The sequence below is a fragment of the Bufo bufo genome, chromosome 6 (assembly GCF_905171765.1).
Source record: "Bufo bufo chromosome 6, aBufBuf1.1, whole genome shotgun sequence".
NCBI classification, from domain to species: domain Eukaryota; kingdom Metazoa; phylum Chordata; class Amphibia; order Anura; family Bufonidae; genus Bufo; species Bufo bufo.
In genome coordinates, this window is record NC_053394.1 from 204,518,204 (window position 1) to 204,540,212 (window position 22,009).

Here is a 22,009-nt window from a genome sequence, read left to right on the forward strand (position 1 = left end):
CTGACCCATTCATTTTAATGGGTCTATGTATATGAGCGTTGTTTTTCATGCATCACTTCTGCGTTGCGTGAAAATCGCAGCATGTTCTATATTAATGCGTTTTTCACGCCCTGGCTCCATAGAAGTGAATGGGGCTGCGTGAAAAACGCATTGCATCTGCAAGCAAGTGTGGGTGCGATGCGTTTTTCACTGATGGATGCTAGGAGATGTTGTTTGTAAACCTTCAGTTTTTTAATCACGCGCGTGAAAAACACATCAAAACGCATTGCACTCGCGCGGAAAAAACTGAACGCAATCGCAGACAAAAATGAATGAACTTGCTTGCAAAATGGTGCGAGTTTCACTGAACGCACCCTGAACCCATCGGGAGCCAATCCGTCACGCTCGTGTGAAAGGGGCCTTAGGGGCTAGCACCCTTGTCCTATTCACCCTAATAAAGCTCTATTAGGGTGAATAGCACTTTACACTCTCCCTGCTGCCCTGGGCTTTGTGCACACAGCAGCAGGGAGCTTACCATGGCAGCCAGGGCTTCAGTAGCGTCCTGACTACCATGGTAACTGATCAGAGCCCCATCAATGGATAAGGAGGGGGGACCCTGGGGCCACTGCCACCAATGACTATAAAAATGTGGATGGGGGGGGCGCAATTAATATAATACAGAGAAGAAGGGAAGTAGGAGGGGGGGGACTGTGGTCACTGCGCCACCAATGAATATAATTTATGCCTGAATACAAATGTAGGCTGTGGGTGCTAGCTAATATCGGGCATAAACTATATTCATTGGTGGCACAGTGGCCACAGTCCCTCCCCTCCTACTCCTCTCTGGTGGCCAGCGGCAGCCGCACACAGTGGGGAGGGAGGGACCCTGACATCCCGCCGGCGCATGGGCACTGTGATGACTATTGTGAGCAGAGCAGCAGCATTGTTCCATGCAGTGCGCATGCGCCGGCAGGGTCTCTGCCAGTACACTGGATAAAATAAGAGGCTTACAGGGTGGGCCAAGCAACAGGCTGGGAGGTGGTTATGTGAGAAGAAGGAAGAGCGGCCTGGGCACTTACACCCCGAACGCCGCCCCTGGGCACTTGCGAGCCCTCATTTACACATAAATAAACTCTGTTTTTGCCCCGGTGAACATCTAAACAAAAAGACAAAGTTATCATTTGACTGATTTATAGTTATGCTACAGTGCTATGTAAGCGGTCTATAAGGGCAACTTGTGGTGACAGACTCCCTTTAATTACTTTAGTTTAGTATAGTCTACAAAAATTTTATATTTTACGGGTTGCCCCTCCTACAAGATCATTAATAAATATATTGAATAGAATAGGGCCCAATAATGATCCCTGTGGTACCCCACTAGTGACAGCGACCCAATTTGAGTAGGTACTGTTATTAACCACCCTCTGTTTTCTATCATTGACCGGTTACTTACCCACATACAGACATTTTCCTCTAGTCCAAGCATTCTCATATTATGGACCAACATTTTATGTGGTACAGTATCAATGCTTTGGGGGGAAAAAATAAAGATCTACGATATGGGGAAAAAAAGTATTGGGATACATATATTAGTCATTAAATTCAGGTGTCTCATTCAGTCTCTATTCCACAGTGTATAAAATCAAGCTCCTGGCCATTACAAACATTTGTGAAAGAATGGGTTGTTCTAAAGAGCCCATTGAATTTGGGCGTGGTACTGTAATAGGATGTCACAATTGCAACAATTTAGTTTGTGACATTTGATCCTTCCTAGATATTCCACCATTAACTGTGAGTTGTATTATTTCAAAGTGGAATGTCTCAGGAACCACATCAATGGCGTCGCCGAGTGTTGAGTCACATAGTACATAAAAGTTGCCAATGCTCTGCTGACTCAGTAACTGCACATTTACAAACTTTCTCTGGCATTAACATCAGCACAAAAATTATGCACTGAGGGCTTCATGGCATAAGTTTCCATGGCTATGCAGCTGCCTGCAAGCCTAACCATCACTAAGAAAAATGGTAAGCATCTGATAGAAGCACACTAACACTAACTGTTGGAGCAGTGGAAACTAGTTCTGCGGAGTGACGAATCGCGCTGCTCTGACTGGCAGTCTGATGGATGAGTCTGGGTTTGGTAAATGCTAGGAGAACGTTACCTGCATTGTGCCAACTGTAAATTTTTATGCAGGAGGGATAAATGCTATGTGGCTGTTTTTCAGGAGTTGACCTAAGCCCCTTAGTTCCAGTCAAGGGAAATAATGATTCAGCATACCAAAACATTTTGGAGAATTATATGCTTCCAACTTTGTGGGACAGTTTCTATTCCAGAATGACTGTGACCTGTTTCACAAAGCAAAACCAGAAAGGCATGGTTGAATGAGTTTTGTTTGGAAAAACTTAACTGGTCTGCATACAGCCCTGACCTTTATCCCCACTGAACATCTTTGGGATGAACTAGAACGGAGATTACAAACCTCTCATCCAACTTCAGTGTCTGCCCTCACAAATGTTCATGTGGGTGAATAGGCAAACATTTCTACAGACACACTCCAAAGTCTTGTTGGAAGGTTTCCCAGAAGAGTGGACTGTTTTAAATGCAAAGGGGGGATAGATCCATATTAATGCCTATGGATTTAGAATGGGAAGTCATAAAAACCCCTTTATTTGTAACATGTGGGTGTCCCAATAGTTTTGTCCATGCAGTGTATATTACATCCTTTGACTCACCCAGGTCTAGAACTTACCTCCAGAAAAATGCTGTTGCTCAATCATTTTTAGTTCTATGAAATTGGAGGTCAGGTTGCATCCTAGTGCTATCTCTTCCCTAAGTAAGTGGTGTATACGCACCCATCTGTACACACTAAAAAAGTCATTCATCAGACTAGGCTATTTCATACTGTATTACGAGGGTGAGTCAAAAATTATCTGCATTCTCGCTGTAGAATTTTTTGTAATCTACTTTCAGAAAAGACAAATAATTTTTTTACATAATCTCTCTAGTCACTGTTGGGCAGGTTTAAACATGTTACGTCCGTTAACTTGTGAGCTTTGTGCAAGAAACAATGGCTGCCCCACTTGTGATTTGCATGAAAGAAGAGCAGCATGCTGCTATTTTAATTTTTTTAATTTTTTTGTGGTCTGAGGACGTGTGTCTGGTGTTAATAATTATTGACTGTGCATAGTGTGGAGAAATTGTTTTGTTGCAACGAAGTGAGTATGAATGGATAGATTCAAGTTCACGGAAGGAAGGTCGCACAAGTTTCAGCCATAAAGGAGCCAGACGCACATCGACGACTGATGACAACATTGAGCGTGCAGGAGAACCGATTCTGTTGGATAGATGAGTGACTAGTGGATTATATGGCAAATCCATTTACAAATCTGCTATGGCTCTGCGGTGAAGACATTGGTGCATTTGTGGTTTGCAGGCCATCCTAAAATTATTTTTTGAGGGACTATGAAAGCTTGTTGAGAGATGAATAAATTGTATTGAAAAGCAGGGAGATTATGTCAAAAAATGATGTATTTGTCTTTTGTGAAAGTTAATTAAAATCTTCAGTCAGAGTGCTTATAATTTTTCATACTGTTTTTGATACCAATTGTATCTGTTCTGTTTAGGAAATCCTGAGACTGGGATATACCATTGTCTTTGAAGAATCCTGCTTGCACACACCAGACAAAGGCAGTCCGAATGGCAATATAAACACTTTTAAAGTCTATGTATAAATTACATCTGAACGTGTTTTTTTTTTTTGTTTTTTTCAACTGTACTTTTGTAGATTTATTACTATAAATTTTAAGAAAATATACAAAGTAGCATGCACATTGTTATTTCTACCAGGAAGTAAAAGCCACTGTCTCATTTAAACAGGTGAGGAAAATCATCAGGGTGTGCAAAGGTATACTGGAATATCTGACTGTGGCAGAGGTAGTGGAGAGCATGGAGGATTTGGTTACTTACACCAAAAACTTGGGACCAGGTAAGTGACATCTAGAAATATTTTTTTTGGTTGTAGCGATAACCAAGAAAGGCTAAGAATAATCAGGGTACAGTGGGAGAAAGAATTATGGACCCTTTAGCAGTCTTCCTAGACTCTACAATTTTCAAATGTACATGTATTGAAAATTTTGCTTACATACCTTGTTTATAGATCATGTTGTTGACCACTATATCTGCACAGCAGAATGGTATAACCCATAAATCAGTTAGTCCTCTGTAATGCATCCATGGCCTAACTGAAACATGGCGTCAGTCATGTGGCACCCCACTGACATTCAGTAAGCAACTCAGTGTTCCTTGACAAGCATGTTATAGGTCAGCACGCAGGACACTTCCATGGGATAACTATATAGTGGAAACCATTTTGGCTATTACAACAAATACTTTACCGTATGTTTGTTTACATTGTTGCCAGTTTCTTAGTGATTTGTGAAATGGCTGCCTGTTTCTAGGTGATGTTGTCATGTTAATAAAGTTAACTGTAAAAAAAAATATATACAAACCCAACACATATAGAGGAGACAGGTAAAACATTGTTGGATGTGCTTCTACACTGACACTAACAGATATTATGAGGTGCTGTTGCAGCCAGCATTGCTGTGTTTTAAAGCACTTTTGCTTATTAGATATCTGGACAGTTACTTGAATGCTAGAGGTCACATAATGGGCTTGAGGGTCACATGACTGACACCATCTTATTCATCCTATTCAGATCTCCTACAGATGCATTTTACAGGACTAAAATGGGCTGTATCATTTCTTCTCTTTTAGAGAGAGAGGATTTTGTGCTGATATAATAATTGTCTGTGAGCAAAAAAATTTTTGTAAAAAATTGTATAGATGCTTATTTTCTAAACAAATAAATGTGATTATTCAAACAGAAATACCACTTTAAATGTTAAGTGTAAGTCCTGTCAATAAATAATACAACCCGATTTAGTCTGCTCAAACACTGAAAAGAGACACCCAGGTCATGCTTTCATGAAAAACACCTCTCCTCTTTTATCCTAAAATTGGTGGCAAAAGGATTTGTAGGAATATGTGTATACATAATGCAGAATGGAGGTTGGGTTGGTTTAGCCTTCTCAACCAACACAGAATGAGGTGTCCAGAACTTCACCATACTTAAAATTGCATGCAGTTCTCTTGGCTAATGACTATTGTATCTTGCTCAAGGAATGACAAAGATGGCAAAGATGATTGATGAACGTCAGCAAGAGCTTACCCACCAGGAACATCGTATCATGCTAGTGAATTCTATGAACACAGTTAAAGATCTTCTGCCTGTTCTCATTTCTGGTATGTATTTGGCCTCGATGGTAGTCTTAATTGAGATTTCATTGTTCAGTTGCTTAGGGGAATATTATTTACCTCTGGCATTGTAGTATAATCCTTCTTCTTCCTTGGGATGAGGAGTTTTCAGCAATTTGAAGAATTTGTTGTCACATATCTTTGTACTTTTCCCAGCTATGAAGATTTTTGTAACCACAAAGAATTCCCGCAGTCAAGGTATTGAGGAAGCATTAAAAAACCGCAACTTTACAGTGGAGAAAATGAGTGCAGAGATAAATGAAATTATACGGGTATTGCAGCTTACTTCCTGGGATGAAGATGCCTGGGCTAGCAAGGTGAGAAGTTTTCCTGTAGTCGCCATAGGCTTTATTCAGAATTTATGATCATGTCAGGGTTTTCAGCATTGAGAAATCCATCTGTTCCTCAAAAATGTGTTTGCTTTGACAAGACTACATTGGCATAAAATTAATGGAATGTTCTTCTATGCTCTGGTTTCTATATTGTGATGACTGATTTGAATATTTAAATTCAGCCCTGGCATTTTATTTTAGATTGAATAAATTTATAAATGTATAGCTCATTGCATAAGTGTATTACCATGGTATCAGATACGTTTAATCTTCTAAGACTACTGCTGGTGTTAATGGTAGTCTAAAACAAATATAAAATATTTTCTGCTTGCATCCAATACTGTAATGCTACTTTCACACTAGCGTTCAGAGCGGGTCCGTCTGATTTCTGCTCAGACGGATCCGCTCCTATAATGCAGACGTTTGTATCCGTTCAGAACGGATCCGTCTGCATTATAGTTTGAAAAAAATTCTAAGTGTGAAAGTAGCCTGAACGGATCCGTCCAGACTTTACATTGAAAGTCAATGGGGGAAGGATCCGTTTGAAGATTGAGCCATATGGTGTCATCTTCAAGCGGATCCGTCCCCATTGACTTCCATTGTAAGGTCGGACGGATCCGCTTGCCTCCGCACGGCCAGGCGGACACCCGAACGCTGCAAGCAGCGTTCAGGTGTCCGCTCGCTGAGCGGAGCGGAGGCTGAACGCTGGCAGACTGATGCATTCTCAGCGGATCCACGTCCACTGAGAATGCATTAGGGCTGGACGGTTGCGTTCGGGGCCGCTTGTGAGCCCCTTCAAACGGAGCTCACGAGCGGACACCCGAATGCAGGTGTGAAAGTAGCCTAAGTTCGCACGGTCTAGCACAGAAAAATGGTTAGATCAGAAAGACTCATTTGAATTCTTTTGTATACGTCTCCCTGTCCCCTTGCTCCACTGCACACAAGTGAAAGATTAATTGGGTCAGACCCAATGCATTTCATTTTTTTTTTTTTTTGTTACTTTTACATTCTGTTCTGCATTTTAAATGTATAACACAGTGACTCTCTATTGAAGGAGACTTTTTTTTCATTATTTCTCTTCTTACATTTTCAAATCAAAGTGTCAAAATTAAAATAACGTACAGTTCTTTGCATTTGCTTGCCGTACTTGATTTTTCAAGATCCCAGTATTTTACGATAGGATACGTGTTTTCATATGTTTTCTCTTTTCTTTATTATATTTTTATGTTCTGGCTTATAGAAGGTAAGATACCTGCAGAGGCAGCATGCCCTAAGAGTGCAGTGCTTTATATATTTTCTAATGGATTTGTGTGAATTATATTCAGCCCTAATTTTTGAAGTGATCATTCTGCTTTGACCTGAAATTCCATAAGGTTTATATGTGGTGCAACATTTTACACAACTTTGTGTTTTTCGAATATCTCAAGGATCTCAATGTTTTTTTTTTTGGGCTTTTGTACTAGAATTTTTTTTTTTTTTAAATACATACCATACCATTTCCTGTTTCCGGAAAAAGGGTTTCTGTATTCTGTTAGTAGATTGGACTACTCACACAGTAATAACTTTCATATAAAAATATGAATGCTGTTGCTGTACCTTTGTAAAGGCATTTATGCTTGAGTGTGACTATTTTTTATGCATGGTTTTCAAGATTTAGGGATGACTTTTATTTTACATCACAAACCATACATTCAGTAAATTAGTAAAAAAAAATAGTAATATATTTTTTGCAACCATCTAGGTGTTTACAGATCTAGGTCTCTTTTAGAATTTAATATTAATTTAAAGGGATTTTCTCATCACTAACATTGCCTTTCAGGTTAGAACCAGACTTGATTAATATAATGCATGGATGCTTGAGTCTCCCAGAGCTGTAGCCTTTTTTTTTCACTCAGCAGCTCTTGCTCATAGAAGTTGTCCATGGCAGGTAACACGCATTATGGTATAATAGGGCATATTATCATGAGAAAATAAGTAAGGAAGCAATGTATCAATTATATGGGTGTCCTTTTTAAAATGTATTTAGGTTTACCTTTGAACATCATTTTACAATGGAACTGGTTGTAGTTTAATGTGTCTGTGGAGCTATATTTCAGCTTAAAGTACTTTCACATTAGTGGCAGTGGACTCCGGCAGGCTGAACAGCCTGTCTGTTCCGTTCAGCGGCTTGTTCATGTATGCCCCCGGACTGCCGCTCCGTCCCTATTGACTATAATGGGGGCGGAGTTGCGGCGGCACGGCAAAGCACGGCGAGAGGCAGCCGGACTAAAAGTACTGCATGCAGTACTTTTAGTCTGGCTGTCTCTCGCAGTGTACTAGCGTGCCGTCGCCGGAACTCCGCGCCGCCCCCATTATAGTCAATGGGGACGGAGTGGCAGTCCAGGGGCACCTGTGAACTAGCGGCAGTATGCATCCGACAGGCTGTTCGCCCGCCAGAACAGCCTGCTGGAGTCCCCTGACGCTAATGTAAAACTACTGTGCTCAATTGTTGTGTATGTTTGCTGTGAGGGATATAGAGGTACGTAGCCTGTATTTGACGGATATATTCCAAAAGAGATTCCCCCCCCCTTTTTTTTATTTTTTTATTGAAAAGCATAGTAGAGTATGACTAAGTCCTCATAGTATCTAAAATCTATTGGCTTTAATCACATGGGTTGAATATATATGGCATTGAAAAGGTAATTTGTAACCGTGGAAGGTTTCTAGCAAGCCATTGTAATGTAAAGCAAGACCTTAATAATCAGTTGTGAATGACATGTGCTGTTTATGTGCAGATTATTGCTTAACAAAGATTAAACATTAAAATAAACTATCCCATTAATTGACAGGACACAGAAGCCATGAAAAGAGCACTAGCACTAATTGATTCTAAAATGAATCAGGCAAAGGGTTGGTTGAGGGACCCTAATGCTCCTCCAGGTAAGAATACAGTGTGAAAAAGCAAACTTTCCCTGTAAAATTTTTAAATCTATTTGGATTTACAATTGCAAATAAAAGTAAGTGAACCCTTTTGATTAACTGGATTTCTGTATTTATTACTAATAAAATGAGCTCTGATTGCTATTAGAGTCGCAATTATAGACAAACACAATCTAACGAATGTAATAACGCACAGACAGTTGTACCATTCATGTATTTTTATTGAGCACACTGATGTAAACTGAAAAGCTGTGATAGAAATCTGAGGGTCTGTCTATGAAAGCTAGAGCAGATTCCACGGACAATGCCCATCGGATTTTTATGACATTATCCTATAAATAGCTAGCTGTGTAAGGCATACTGAAGGCATGTGTCAGCGCTTACTATTTTCCCTATGCGCTCCTCCATTCCTCTGCTGTGCCCCCCATTCTGGTTTCCCGCCTGGTATGTAAATCCATACCATCGGTACAGGGAGGAGGAGTCGGTAGCTTTTCTCAAGGGGCGTCTCCTTCTTTCTCTCTGTGAGCTGCCAAATCACAGCGGAGAGCTTGGGAAAAGCTACCGTCTCCTCCTCCCTGTACTGATGGTATGGATATTAATATGGTTGGAGAGTTTTGTTCATTTACTATGTATCAATAAAGAATGTGTGTATTTTGTCTTCTAGGATACATTTGTCTTACTATTGTGAAATGTGATTTTTTTTTTTGCACTTGTGACCACCAGCCCTATTTTGCTTTCATGGTGTTTTAGTGGCTTTTCGTCTACTATATTTATAGAACTGACTACTTTTCTGTAATTACTGCTTTATTAGGCCTATAATACCATGTATAGGTGTGGTGTGTTGAAATCAGCTGGTCTGTCACTACTTTGATGCTCTCTTCATTGAGGGCAGTACAAAGTTAATAACAGCTTCCTTTCATTGAATATGTCACATTCATGTTTTTTGCAGTAATGTAAATACTCTGGTTAATTAAGATTTCCTACCTTTATTCAGGTGATGCTGGAGAACAAGCTGTACGCCAGATTATAGATGAGGCTGGGAAAGTTGGGGAGCTGTGTGCAGGGAAGGAGAGAAAGGATATCTTGGGAACCTGTAAGACTCTAGGCCAAATAACTGATCAAGTTGCCGATCTGAGAGCAAGGTAATTGTTTTAACGAATTTGCTAAACGTTCAATTATAGTATTTGAAAATAAAAATCTGCCAAAGTTTCCAAAATATAACATAAAAAAATGAACATAGGTGAAAAAACCCTCTTGGTTCTATGCGTAGGACCCTTGTCATACGGCACAATTACTTTTGATCACATTTAATGCACTACAAATGTCATATAAATAGGATTAGCAGAACAAATTTTTCGATCATTTGGCCATAGAATAGTCTGCATCTTAGTGTTAGGGCTCACTGCACAGTGCATGTAGCCAATACAGTTGTAAAGGATCTTTCATAGTGTGTATAGAGATATTTTTGCTAGAAGCAATACCTTCAGTGCAACATGACACAGTATACCTCTGTAGGTGTGTGAAATTGGAAGCATATAGAGATACTGTTGAGGACTTATACACTTCTATGAGAGTCCTATTATTGCCCTATAGAAAATGTATACATACAGACATACCACTCCTTTAATAAAAATAACGAATTCCAAATTGTCAATCCTACACAAACCTAGAAAAGGATTCTTTACGGTAAGAGCAGAGAGACAATGGAACTCTCTGCCTGAGGAGGTGGTGATGAGGTGGATGAATTTCTGGAGTGTAATAATATTACAGGCTATAGCTACTAGAGAGGGGTCATTGATCCAGGGAGTTATTCTGATTGCCTGATTGGCGTCGGGAAGGAATTGTTTTCCCCTTAAGTGGGGAAAATTGGCTTCTACCTCAGTTTTTTTTTTTTTGCCTTCCTCTGGATCAACTTGCAAGGATAACAGGCTGAACTGGATGGAAAAATTAATTTTTTTCTGCCTTATATACTATGTTACTTTGAACGTTGCAGGTTCCGGATGTGGTGGGTCCTGTTCACACTAAAATTCACTTCACAAAATTAAACCGCGCTGCTAGTTGAGGAGCAGCGTGGTTTTATTTTGTAAAGTGAATACCACTCTTTCAAACCACCATCCAGTGCAGCATTTTACAGGAACAGAAACAGGGAGAACTGGTTAAGTGATATATCTGAATAAAAAAAAAATAATAATAATTTTTTGTGTGAAAGGAGTTGTCCGGGATTTATGTTGCCGATAATTAACTTTATATTGGTTTATATAAAAAATGATGCCCCTCTATTCCTTCAGTACTGACCTTGGATGATCACAGTCTCATACAGTCCTGATCAAAAGTTTAAGACCACTTGAAAAAATGGCAAAAAATCATATTTAGCATGGCTGGATCTTAACAAGGTTCCAAGTAGAGCTTCAACATGCAACAAGAAGAAATGGGAGTGAGACAAAACATTTTTTGAGCATTCAATTTAATGAAAACAACGAATAAACTGAAACAGGCTGTTTTTCAGCTGATCAAAAGTTTAGGACCACACCTCCAAAAAAAAACTAAACCCCCCCCAAAACAGAAATCCAACTTCCAAACATGAACTCCGTAATGAGTAGCTCCGCCGTTATTGTTTATCACTTCAAAAATTTGTTTCGGCATGCTTGATGCAAGCGTTTCCATGAGGTGAGTGGGAACATTTCTCCAAGTGGTGAAGACGGCCGCACGAAGGCCATCTACTGTCTGGAACTGTTGTCCATTTTTGTAAACTTCCCTTGCCATCCATCCCCAAAGGTTCTCAATTGTACATTGTAGATCAGGGGAACACGCAGGATGGGCCAAAAGAGTGAAGAAGTCCCTTGTCCTGCGGGCATTGTGTACTGTAGCGTTGTCTTGTTGAAAAACCCAGTCGTTACCACACAGACGAGGGCCTTCAGTCATGAGGAATGCTCTCTGCAACATCTGGACCTAGCCAGCGGCCATTTGACGCCCCTGCACTTCCTGAAGCTCCATTGTTCCACTGAAGGAAAAAGCGGGGTGCTTTTTCCTTCAGACCATTATGGCGCCCGCTCCACTGTGGCGCGTAGAAAACCTCTCAGGTGGGATCTGCTTGTCATGCCAGTAACGTTGGAAACCATCAGGACCATCAAGGTTGAATTTTTTCTCATCCGAGAATAAAACTTAATTCCACCTTTGAATGTCCCATGTTTGGTGCTCTCTTGCAAAGTCCAAACGAGCAGTTCTGTGGCGTTCAAGGAGACGAGGTCTTTAAAGACGTTTTTTGTTTTTGAAGCCCCTCAGCCGTCTGATGGTTATGGGGCTGCAGTCAGCACCAGTAAGGGCCTTAATTTGGGTCGAGGATCGTCCATTGTCTTGACGGACAGCCAATTGGATCCTCCGGCTCAGTGCTGATGAAATTTTTTGGGGTCTTCCACTTGACTTTTTTGTTCCATAACCCTCAGGATCATTTAAGAAATTCCAAATGACTGTCTTACTGCGTCCCACCTCGGCAGCGATGGCGCGCTGTGAGAGACCCTGCTTATGCAGTTCAACAACCCGACCACAAAAAAGGGAGAGTTTTTTTTGCCATCACAACGTGTGACTACCTGACAGAAAATGACAATGAAGCCACATCTTTGCACAGATTTGGCCTTTTAAAGGCATGTGGTCCTAAAATTTGGATCAGCTGAAAAACAGCCTGTTTCAGTTTAATCGTTATTTTCAATTAATTGAATGCTCAATCTCATTTCTTCTTGTTGCATGTTGAAGCTCTACTTAAGATCCAACAATGTAAAATATGATTTTTTGCGATTTTTCAAGTGGTCTTGAACTTTTGATCAGGACTGTATGTAAGTAAGAAAAGTTCTACAATTTTCCATTATACTTGTATTATTTCCTCACTTTTTAACCACCTCCCGTCCGCCCATAGACTATAAACGTCCGGGAGGTGGTTCTCTGTTTCTGAACGGACGTTCCAGAACGTCCGTTCAGAAACTGCAGCTGCACGCTAATCGTGCAGCTGCTGATCAGGTTGCCCGCTGTCGGTGACAGCAGTGCAACCCTTAAGAGAAGGCAGGGACAGTGCCCAGGTGTCCCTGACTTCTGGATCACTGCATACACAGCGCTCACCAAGCTCTGTGTATGCAGAGCAGGAAGCGCTGTGCGCTTCCTGTTCCGGCTCGGAGAGTGCAGAAGCTGTGTGAGGTCTTTCACAGACCTCGATCAGCCCTGCACTGAGGCTGTACAGCGCTGTATTGCGCTGTACAGCCTCTCTGGGGGGTGCATTTCTCCTGTAACTGGGGCTACTATGTCAGCCCCAGTTACAGGAGAAATCAACAGTGAAAAGAAAAAAAAAAAGTGAAGTAAATGTCCCCCAGAGGTCTTGTATGACCTTATGGGGGACGAAAAGTGTAAAATAAAATAAAGTGTTAAAAAAAAAAAAGTAAGGAATTAAAAAAAAAAAAAAAAAGTTAATAATAGAAAAAATAAAATAGACATATTTGGTATTGCCGCGTCCGTGATGGTCGGCTCTATAAATAGATCACATTATCGATCCAGTCCAATAAACACCATAAATTTTGTTTTAAAAATGCCATTTTTTTCACCTTACATCACAAAAACTGCAACACCAAGTAATCAAAAAGGCGTATGTCCGACATAATGGTATCAATTAAACAGTCACCTCATCCCACAAAAAATGAGCCCCTACATAAGAAAATCTCTCAAAAAATAAAAAAAACTATAGCTCTTAGAACATGGAGACACTAAAACATCATTTTTTTGCTTTCAAAAATGCTATTATTGTGTTAAAGTGAAATAAATAAGAAAAAGTATACATATTAGGTATCGCCATGTCAGTAACAATCTGCTCTATAAAAATGTCACTTGACTGAACCCCTCAGATGAACGCTGTAAAAATAAATAAATAAAAACTGTGCTAAAACAACCAATTTTTTGATCACCTTGCCCCATAAAGTTTTATAATGAATGATCAAAAAATCATATGTACCCAAAAATAGTACCAATTAAACTGGCACCTTATCCCCTAGTTTCCAAAATGGGATCACTTCTTGGGAGTTTCTACTGTAAGGGTGCATCAAGGGGGCTTCAAATGGGACATGGCATCTAAAAACCATGTGGAGTTCCTTTTCTTCTGTGCCCTGCCGTGTGCCCATACAGCAGTTTATGACCACATGTGGGTTGTTTCTGTAAACCGCAGAATCTGGGTAATAAATATTGAGTTTTGTTTGGCTGTTAACCATCGATGTGTTAAAGAAGAAATTGGATTAAAATGGAAAATCTGCCAAAAAAGTGAAATTTAAAAATTTGATCTCCATCTTCCTTTAATTCTTGTGGAACGCCTAAAGGGTTAACAAAGTTTGTAAAATCGGTTTTAAGTAACTTGAGGGATGTAGTTTCTACAATGGGGTCATTTATGGGGGTATCCACTATGTAGGCCCCACAAAGTGACTTCAGACCTGAACTGGTCCTTAAAAAGTGGGTTTTGGCAATTTTCTTAAAAATTTGAAGAATTGCTTCTAAACTTCTAAGCCTTCTAACGTCCTAAAAAAATAAAATGACATTTCCAAAATGATGCCAACATAAAGTAGACATATGGGGAATGTTAAAGAGGACCTTTCACCGATTCTTACCCTATGAACTAACTATACAGACATGTAGAGCGGCGCCCGGGGATCTCACTGCACTTACTATTATCCCCGGGCGCCGCTCCGTTCTCCCGCTATGTCCTCCGGTATCTCCGCTCACTAAGTTATAGTAGGCGGAGATACCAGTCCCTAAGTTATGGTAGGCGGAGTCTGCCCTAGCGCTGGCCAATCGCAGCGCAGAGCTCACAGCCTGGGAGGTTATTTTCTCCCAGGCTGTGAGCTCTGCAATGCGATTGGCCAGCGCTAGGGCAGACTCCGCCTACCATAACTTAGGGAACGGAGATACCGGAGGGCATAGCAGGAGAACGGAGCGGCGCCCGGGGATAATAGTAAGTGCAGTGAGATCCCCGGGCGCCGCTCCACATGTCTGTATACTTAGTTCATAGGGTAAGAATCGGTGAAAGGTCCTCTTTAAGTAATAAATATTTTGAGGTATCACTTTCTGTTTTAAAAAAAGCTAAATATAAATTTAGAAAATTGCAAATTTTTCTAAATTTTTGGTAAATTTGGGATTTTTTCATAAATAAAGGTGAAATATTTTGACTCAAATTTATGACCATCATGAAGTACAATGTGTCACGAGAAAACAATCTCTGAATGACTTGGATAAGTAAAGGCGTTCCAAAGTTATTACCACATAAAGTGAGATATGTCAGTTTTGCAAAATTAGGCCTGGTCAGGAAGGGGGCAAATAGCCCAGATGGCAAGTGCTTAAGATCTCTGCAGGAATCTTCATTGTCTATTAAATTGTAATTGTCTTCTTCTTCTTTTTTTTTTTTTTTTTTATGTGTAGGGGCAGTACTAATGACCATTTTTGTAACATACCTGAATTACTGAAATTGTAAATTTTTATTAGAAAAATAGCTCTGAAGTGGCCCATTTTGTGCATTAGCTGCCCTCACGGTCTCTATATGCTAATATATTTTTATTTGTTTCCTGCCTGGCTGCAATCTCTGTAATGTTCCTGTGTATGTCGGGAGAGATGTCTAACAAGTGGACAACTACAGTTGCAAGAAAGTATGTGAACCCTTTGGAATGATATGGATTTCTGCACAAATTGGTCATAAAATGTGATCTGATCTTCATCTAAGTAACAACAATAGACAATCACAGTCTGCTTAAACTAATAACACACAAAGAATTAAATGTTACCATGTTTTTATTGAACACACCATGTAAACATTCACAGTGCAGGTGGAAAAAGTATGTGAACCCTTGGATTTAATAACTGGTTGAACCTCCTTTGGCAGCAATAACTTCAACCAAACGTTTCCTGTACAGTCGTGGCCAAAAGTTTTGAGAATGACACAAATATTAGTTTTCACAAAGTTTGCTGCTAAACTGCTTTTAGATCTTTGTTTCAGTTGTTTCTGTGATGCAGTGAAATATAATTACACGCACTTCATACGTTTCAAAGGCTTTTATCGACAATTACATGACATTTATGCAAAGAGTCAGTATTTGCAGTGTTGGCCCTTCTTTTTCAGGACCTCTGCAATTCGACTGGGCATGCTCTCAATCAACTTCTGGGCCAATTCCTGACTGATAGCAACTCATTCTTTCATAATCACTTCTTGGAGTTTGGCAGAATTAGTGGGTTTTTGTTTGTCCACCCGCCTCTTGAGGATTGACCACAAGTTCTCAATGGGATTAAGATCTGGGGAGTTTCCAAGCCATGGACCCAAAATGTCAACGTTTTGGTCCCCGAGCCACTTAGTTATCAGTTTTGCTTTATGGCACAGTGCTCCATCGTGCTGAAAAATGCATTGTTCTTCACCAAACTGTTGTTGGATTGTTGGAAGAAGTTGCTGTTAGAGGGTGTTTTGGTACCATTCTTTATTCATGGCTGTATTTTGGGGCAAAATTGTGAGTGAGCCCACTCCCTTGGATGAGAAGCAACCCCACACATGAATGGTCTCAGGATGCTTACTGTTGGCATGACACAGGACTAATGGTAGCGCTCACCTTTTCTTCTCTGGACAAGTCTTTTTCCAGATGCCCCAAACAATCGGAAAGAGGCTTCATCGGAGAATATGACTTTGCCCTAGTCCTCAGCAGTCCATTCACCAAACTTTCTGCAGAAGATCAATCTGTCCCTGATGTTTTTTTTGGAGAGAAGTGGCTTCTTTACTGCTCTTCTTGACACCAGGCCATCTTCCAAAAGTCTTTGCCTCACTGTGTGTGCAGATGCGCTCACACCTGCCTGCTGCCATTCCTGAGCAAGCTCTGCACTGGTGGCACTCCGATCCCGCAGCTGAATCCTCTTTAGGAGATGATCCTGGCGCTTGCTGGACTTTCTTCGATGCCCTGAAGCCTTCTTAACAAGAATTGAACCTCTTTCCTTGAAGTTCTTGATGATCCTATAAATTGTTGATTGAGGTGCAATCTTAGTAGCCACAATATCCTTGCCTGTGAAGCCATTTTTATGCAACGCAATGATGGCTGCACGCGTTTCTTTGCAGGTCACCATGGTTAACAATGGAAGAACAATGATTTCAAGCATCACCCTCCTTTTAACATGTCAAGTCTGCCATTTTAACCCAATCAGCCTGACATAATGAACTCCAGCCTTGTGCTCGTCAACATTCTCACCTGAGTTAACAAGATGATTACTGAAATGATCTCAGCAGGTCCTTTAATGACAGCAATGAAATGAAGTGGAAAGGTTTTTTTGGGATTAAGTTAATTTTCATGGCAAAGAAGGACTATGCAATTCATCTGATCACTCTTCATAACATTCTGGAGTATATGTAAATTGCTATTATAAAAACTTAAGCAGCAATTTTTCCCATTTCCAATATTTATGTAATTCTCAAAACTTTTGGCCACGACTGTAGTTGCAGATCAGACGTGCACAACGGTCAGGAGTAATTCTTGACCATTTCTCTTTACAGAACTGTTTCAGTTCAGCAATATTCTTGGGATGTCTGTTGTGAATCGCTTTCTTGAGTTTATGCCACAGCATCTCATTCGGGTTCAGATCAGGACTCTGACCGAGCCTCTCCATAAGGCGTATTTTCTTCTGTTTAAGCCATTCTGTTGTTGATTTACTTCTATGCTTCGGGTCGTTGTCCTGTTGCAACACCCATCTTCTGTTGAGCTTCCGCTGGTGGACAGATGGCCTTAAAGTGAACCTGTCACCAGGATTTTGTGTATAGAGCTGAGGACATGGGTTGCTAGATGGTCGCTAGCACATCCGCAATACCCAGTCCCCATAGCTATGTGTGCTTTCATTGTGTAAAAAAAACGATTTGATACATATGCAAATTACCCTGAGATGAGTCCTGTCCCTGACTCATCTCACATACAGGACTCATCTCAGGTTAATTTGCATATGGATAAAATAGTTTTTTTACACAATAAAAGCACACAGAGCTATGGGGACTGGATATTGCGGATGTGCTAGCGGCCATCTAGCAACCCATGTCCTCAGCTGTATACACAAAATCCCGGTGACAGGTTCCCTTTAAGTTCTCCTGCAAAATGTCTTGATAAACTTGGGAATTCATTTTTCCTTCGATGATAGCAATCCGTCCAGGCCCTGACGCAGCAAAGCGGCCCAAATCATGATGCCCCCACCACCATACTTCACAGTTGGGATGAGGTTTTAATGTTGGTGTGCTGTGCCTCTTTCTCCACACAGTGTTGTGTGTTTCTTCCAAACAACTCAACTTTGGTCCACAGAATATTTTGCCAGTACTGCTGTGGAACATCCAGGTGCTCTTGTGCAAACCCTAAACGTGCAGCAATGTTTGTTTTGGACTGCAGTGGCTTCCTCTGTGGTATCCTCCCATGAAATCCATTCTTGTTTAGTGTTTTACATATCGTAGATTCGCTAACAGGGATGTTAGCATATGCCAGAGACTTTTGTAAGTCTTTAGCTGACACTCTAGGATTCTTCTTCACCTCATTGAGCAGTCTGCACTGTGCTATTGCAGTCATCTTTACAGGACGGCCACTCCTAGGGAGAGTAGCAACAGTGCTGAACTTTCTCCATTTAAAGACAATTTGTCTTACCGTTGATTGATGAACAGCAAGGCATTTGGAGATACTTTTATAACCCTTTCCAGCTTTATGCAAGTCAACAATTCTTAATCGTAGGTCTTCTGAGAGCTCTTTTGTGCGAGGCATCATTCACATCAGGCAATGCTTCTTGTGAAAAGCAAACCCAGAACTGGTGTGTTTTTTTTATAGGGCAGGGCAGCTGTAATCAACACCTCCAATCTCATCTCATTGATTGGACTCCAGTTGGCTGACACCTCACTTCAATTAGCTTTTGGAGATGTCATTAGTCTAGTGGTTCACATACTTTTTCCATCTGCACTGTGAATGTTTACATGGTGTGTTCAATAAAAACATGGTAACATTTAATTCTTTGTGTGTTGTTAGTTTAAGCAGTCTGTGATTGTCTATTGTTGTGACTTAGATGAAGATCAGATCACATTTTATGACCAATTTTGGCAGAAATCCATACCATTCCAAAGGGTTCACATACTTTTTCTTGCAACTGTAGATGAATTACTGCAAACAGTGAGCACTATTGAGAGGGTAGGGAGAATGGTAACAGCTGTTCTACACTATAAAGGGACAGCTATGTATTATAACTGTGCCTATATAGTGTAGAACAGCTGTTACCTGTCTCCCTGCCTTCTCAATAGTGAGAGCTTAAAGGGGTTGTCTCATCATGGACAATGTGGGCATGTCGCTAGGATATGCCCCTATTGTCTTATAGGTGCAGGTCCCACCTGTGGGACCCGCACCTATATCGAGAACGGAGCCCCACAAGGTGGTGGCTGGAGGACTCCGGTCCGGCCACCACCAAGCTGGCTCCCTATAGCAGTGAATGGGAGCGTACCATTCTTTTCTATGGGGCCAATGAAAATAGCCGAGCCATCGCTCGGCTATTCTCGCCGACCCCATAGAAAATGAATGAAGGGCGGCTGCGCATGAGCATTGCACCCTACTTCACTTGTGGGGCTCTGTTCTCGATATAGGTGCGGGTCCCATCAGTGGGATCGGCACCTATAAGACAATGGGGGCATATCCTAGCGATTATGCCACCATTGTCCATGATGAGACAACCACTTTAACCGCCTCCGGACCGCCTAACGCAGGATTGCGTTCCGGAGGCGGTCGATTCATTCCTCCTTGACGCGCCGGCGTGTCATCTCACGAGCCGCGAGATTTCCTGTGAACGCGCGCACACAGGAGCGAGCGTTCACAGGATCGGAAGGTAAACGAGCTGATCCACAGCCTGCCAGCGGCAATCATTCGCTGGCAGGCTGTAAATGCGTGTTTTTTTTTAACCCCTGAAATGTATATTAGACGCTGTTTTGTTAACAGCGTCTAATATACCTGCTACCTGGTCCTCTGGTGGTCCCTTTTGCTAGGATCGACCACCAGAGGACACAGGCAGCTCTGTAAAGTAGCACCAAACACCACTACACTACACCCCCCCCCTGTCACTTATTAACCCCTTATTAACACCTGATCACCCCATATTAGACTACCTGATCACCCCCCTGTCATAGATCACCCCCCTGTAAGGATCCATTCAGACGTCCGTATGTGTTTTGCGGATCCGCAAAACACTGACACCGCGGATCCGCAAAACACGGACACCGGCAATGTGCTTTCCGCATTTTGCGGATCCGCACATTGCCAGAACTATATAGAAAATGCCTTTTCTTGTCCGCAATTGCGGACAAGAATAGGACATGTTCTATAGGCTCTACAAAAAACGCAGTGTTCGCCCAATCAGGCCTGATCTTGTGCGCACACTTGCGTTCAGTCCGCCCCACCGCAGTGACAATTTTTTTTTTATGATCACTGCAAAAACGCCGTAAAATCGCTGCGGCGCTATAAAAAGATCACTTTTGAGGGGCATGGCGAGTTCATAGAAGATTTTTTTTTTTTTACACAAGTTGGCGGAAATTTTTTATTTTTTTTTGTTTTGTTTTTTCTTACAAAGTCTCATATTCCACTAACTTGTGACAAAAAATAAAATCTCACATGAACTCACCATACCCCTTACGGAATCCAAATGCGTAATTTTTTTTTGACATTTTATATTCCAGACTTCTCACGCTTCAGGGCCCCTAAAATGCCGGGGCAGTATAAATACCCCACATGTGACCCCATTTTGGAAAGAAGACACCCCAAGGTATTCCGTGAGGGGTATGGTGAGTTCATGTAAAATTTTATTTTTTTGCCACAAGTTAGTGGAATATGAGACTTTGTAAGAAGAAGAAAAAAAATATAAAAAAAAAAAAATATATATATATATATATATATATATATATATATATATATATATTATATATATATTATATATATATATATTATAATTTCCGCTAACTTGTGCCAAAAAAATAAAATTCTAGGAACTCCCCATGCCCCTCACGGAATACTTTGGGGTGTCTTCTTTCCAAAATGGGGTCACTTGTGGGATATTTATACTGCCCTGGCATTTTAGGGGACCTAAAGCGTGAGAAGTAATTTGGAATCCAAATGCGTAAAAAATGCCCTGTGAAATCCTAAAGGTACTCTTTAGAATTTGGGCCCCTTTGCGCACCTAGTCTGCAAAAAAGTGTCACACATGTGGTATCGCCGTACTCAGGAGAAGTTGGGCAATGTGTTTTGGGTTGTCTTTTTACATATACCCATGCTGGGTGAGAGGAATATCTCTCTAAAATGACAACTTTGTATGACAAAATGGGAAAAGTTGACTTTTAGAGAGATATTTCTCTCACCCAGCATGGGTATATGTAAAAATACACCCCAAAACACATTGCCCTACTTCTTCTGAGTACGGCGATACCACATGTGTGACACTTTTTTGCAGCCTAGGTGCCCAAAGGGGCCCAAATTCTAAAGAGCACCTTTAGGATTTCACAGGGCATTTTTTAGGCATTTTGATTCCAGACTTCTCACGCTTTAGGTCCCCTAAAATGCCAGGGCAGTATAACTACCCCACAAGTGACTCCATTTTGGAAAGAAGACACCCCAAGGTATTTCGTGATGGGCATAGTGAGTTCATGGAAGTTTTTATTTTTTGTCACAAGTTAGTGGAATATGAGACTTTGTAAGGAAAAATAAATAAATAATAAAATTCATCATTTTCCGCTAACTTGTGACAAAAAATAAAAACTTCTATGAACTCACTATGCCCATCAGCGAATACCTTGGGGTGTCTACTTTCCGAAATGGGGTCATTTGTGGGGTGTTTCTACTGTCTGGGCATTGTAGAACCTCAGGAAACATGACAGGTGCTCAGAAAGTCAGAGCTGCTTCAAAATGCGGAAATTCACATTTTTGTACCATAGTTTGTAAACGCTATAACTTTTGCGCAAACCAATAAATATACACTTATTGCATTTTTTTTTATCAAAGACATGTAGAACAGTAAATTTAGAGAAAAATTTATATAGAAATGTAGTTTTATTTGAAAAAATTTACAACTGAAAGTGAAAAATGTCATTTTTTTGCCAAAAATTCAGTCAATTTCGATTAATAACAAAAAAAAAATTAAAAATGTCAGCAGCAATGAAATACCACCAAATAAAAGCTCTATTAGTGAGAAAAAAAAGAGGTAAAATTCATTTGGGTGGTAAGTTGTATGACCGAGCAATAAACCGCGAAAGTAGTGTAGTGCAATCAAACTTTTACTTTTTAATACTTGGTTGCAAATCCTTTGCAGTCAATTACAGCCTGAAGTTTGGAATGCATAGACTTTACCAGACGCTGGGTTTCATCCCTGGTGATCCTCTTCCAGGCCTCTACTGCAACTGTCTTCAGTTCCTGCTTGTTCTTGG

The 22,009-nt window shown here is 40.8% G+C and overlaps 1 protein-coding gene across 1 annotated transcript in view; it reads left to right on the top strand.

Annotated features, from left to right (window-relative positions):
* VCL (vinculin) overlaps window positions 1-22,009 on the top strand; it is a 193,017-nt gene that overhangs the window by 88,900 nt on the left and 82,108 nt on the right. Inside the window, 5 exon segments of the mRNA XM_040438637.1 lie at window positions 3,857-3,965; window positions 5,162-5,284; window positions 5,453-5,613; window positions 8,457-8,547; window positions 9,542-9,689. Coding sequence (XP_040294571.1) covers window positions 3,857-3,965; window positions 5,162-5,284; window positions 5,453-5,613; window positions 8,457-8,547; window positions 9,542-9,689 — 632 coding nt within the window.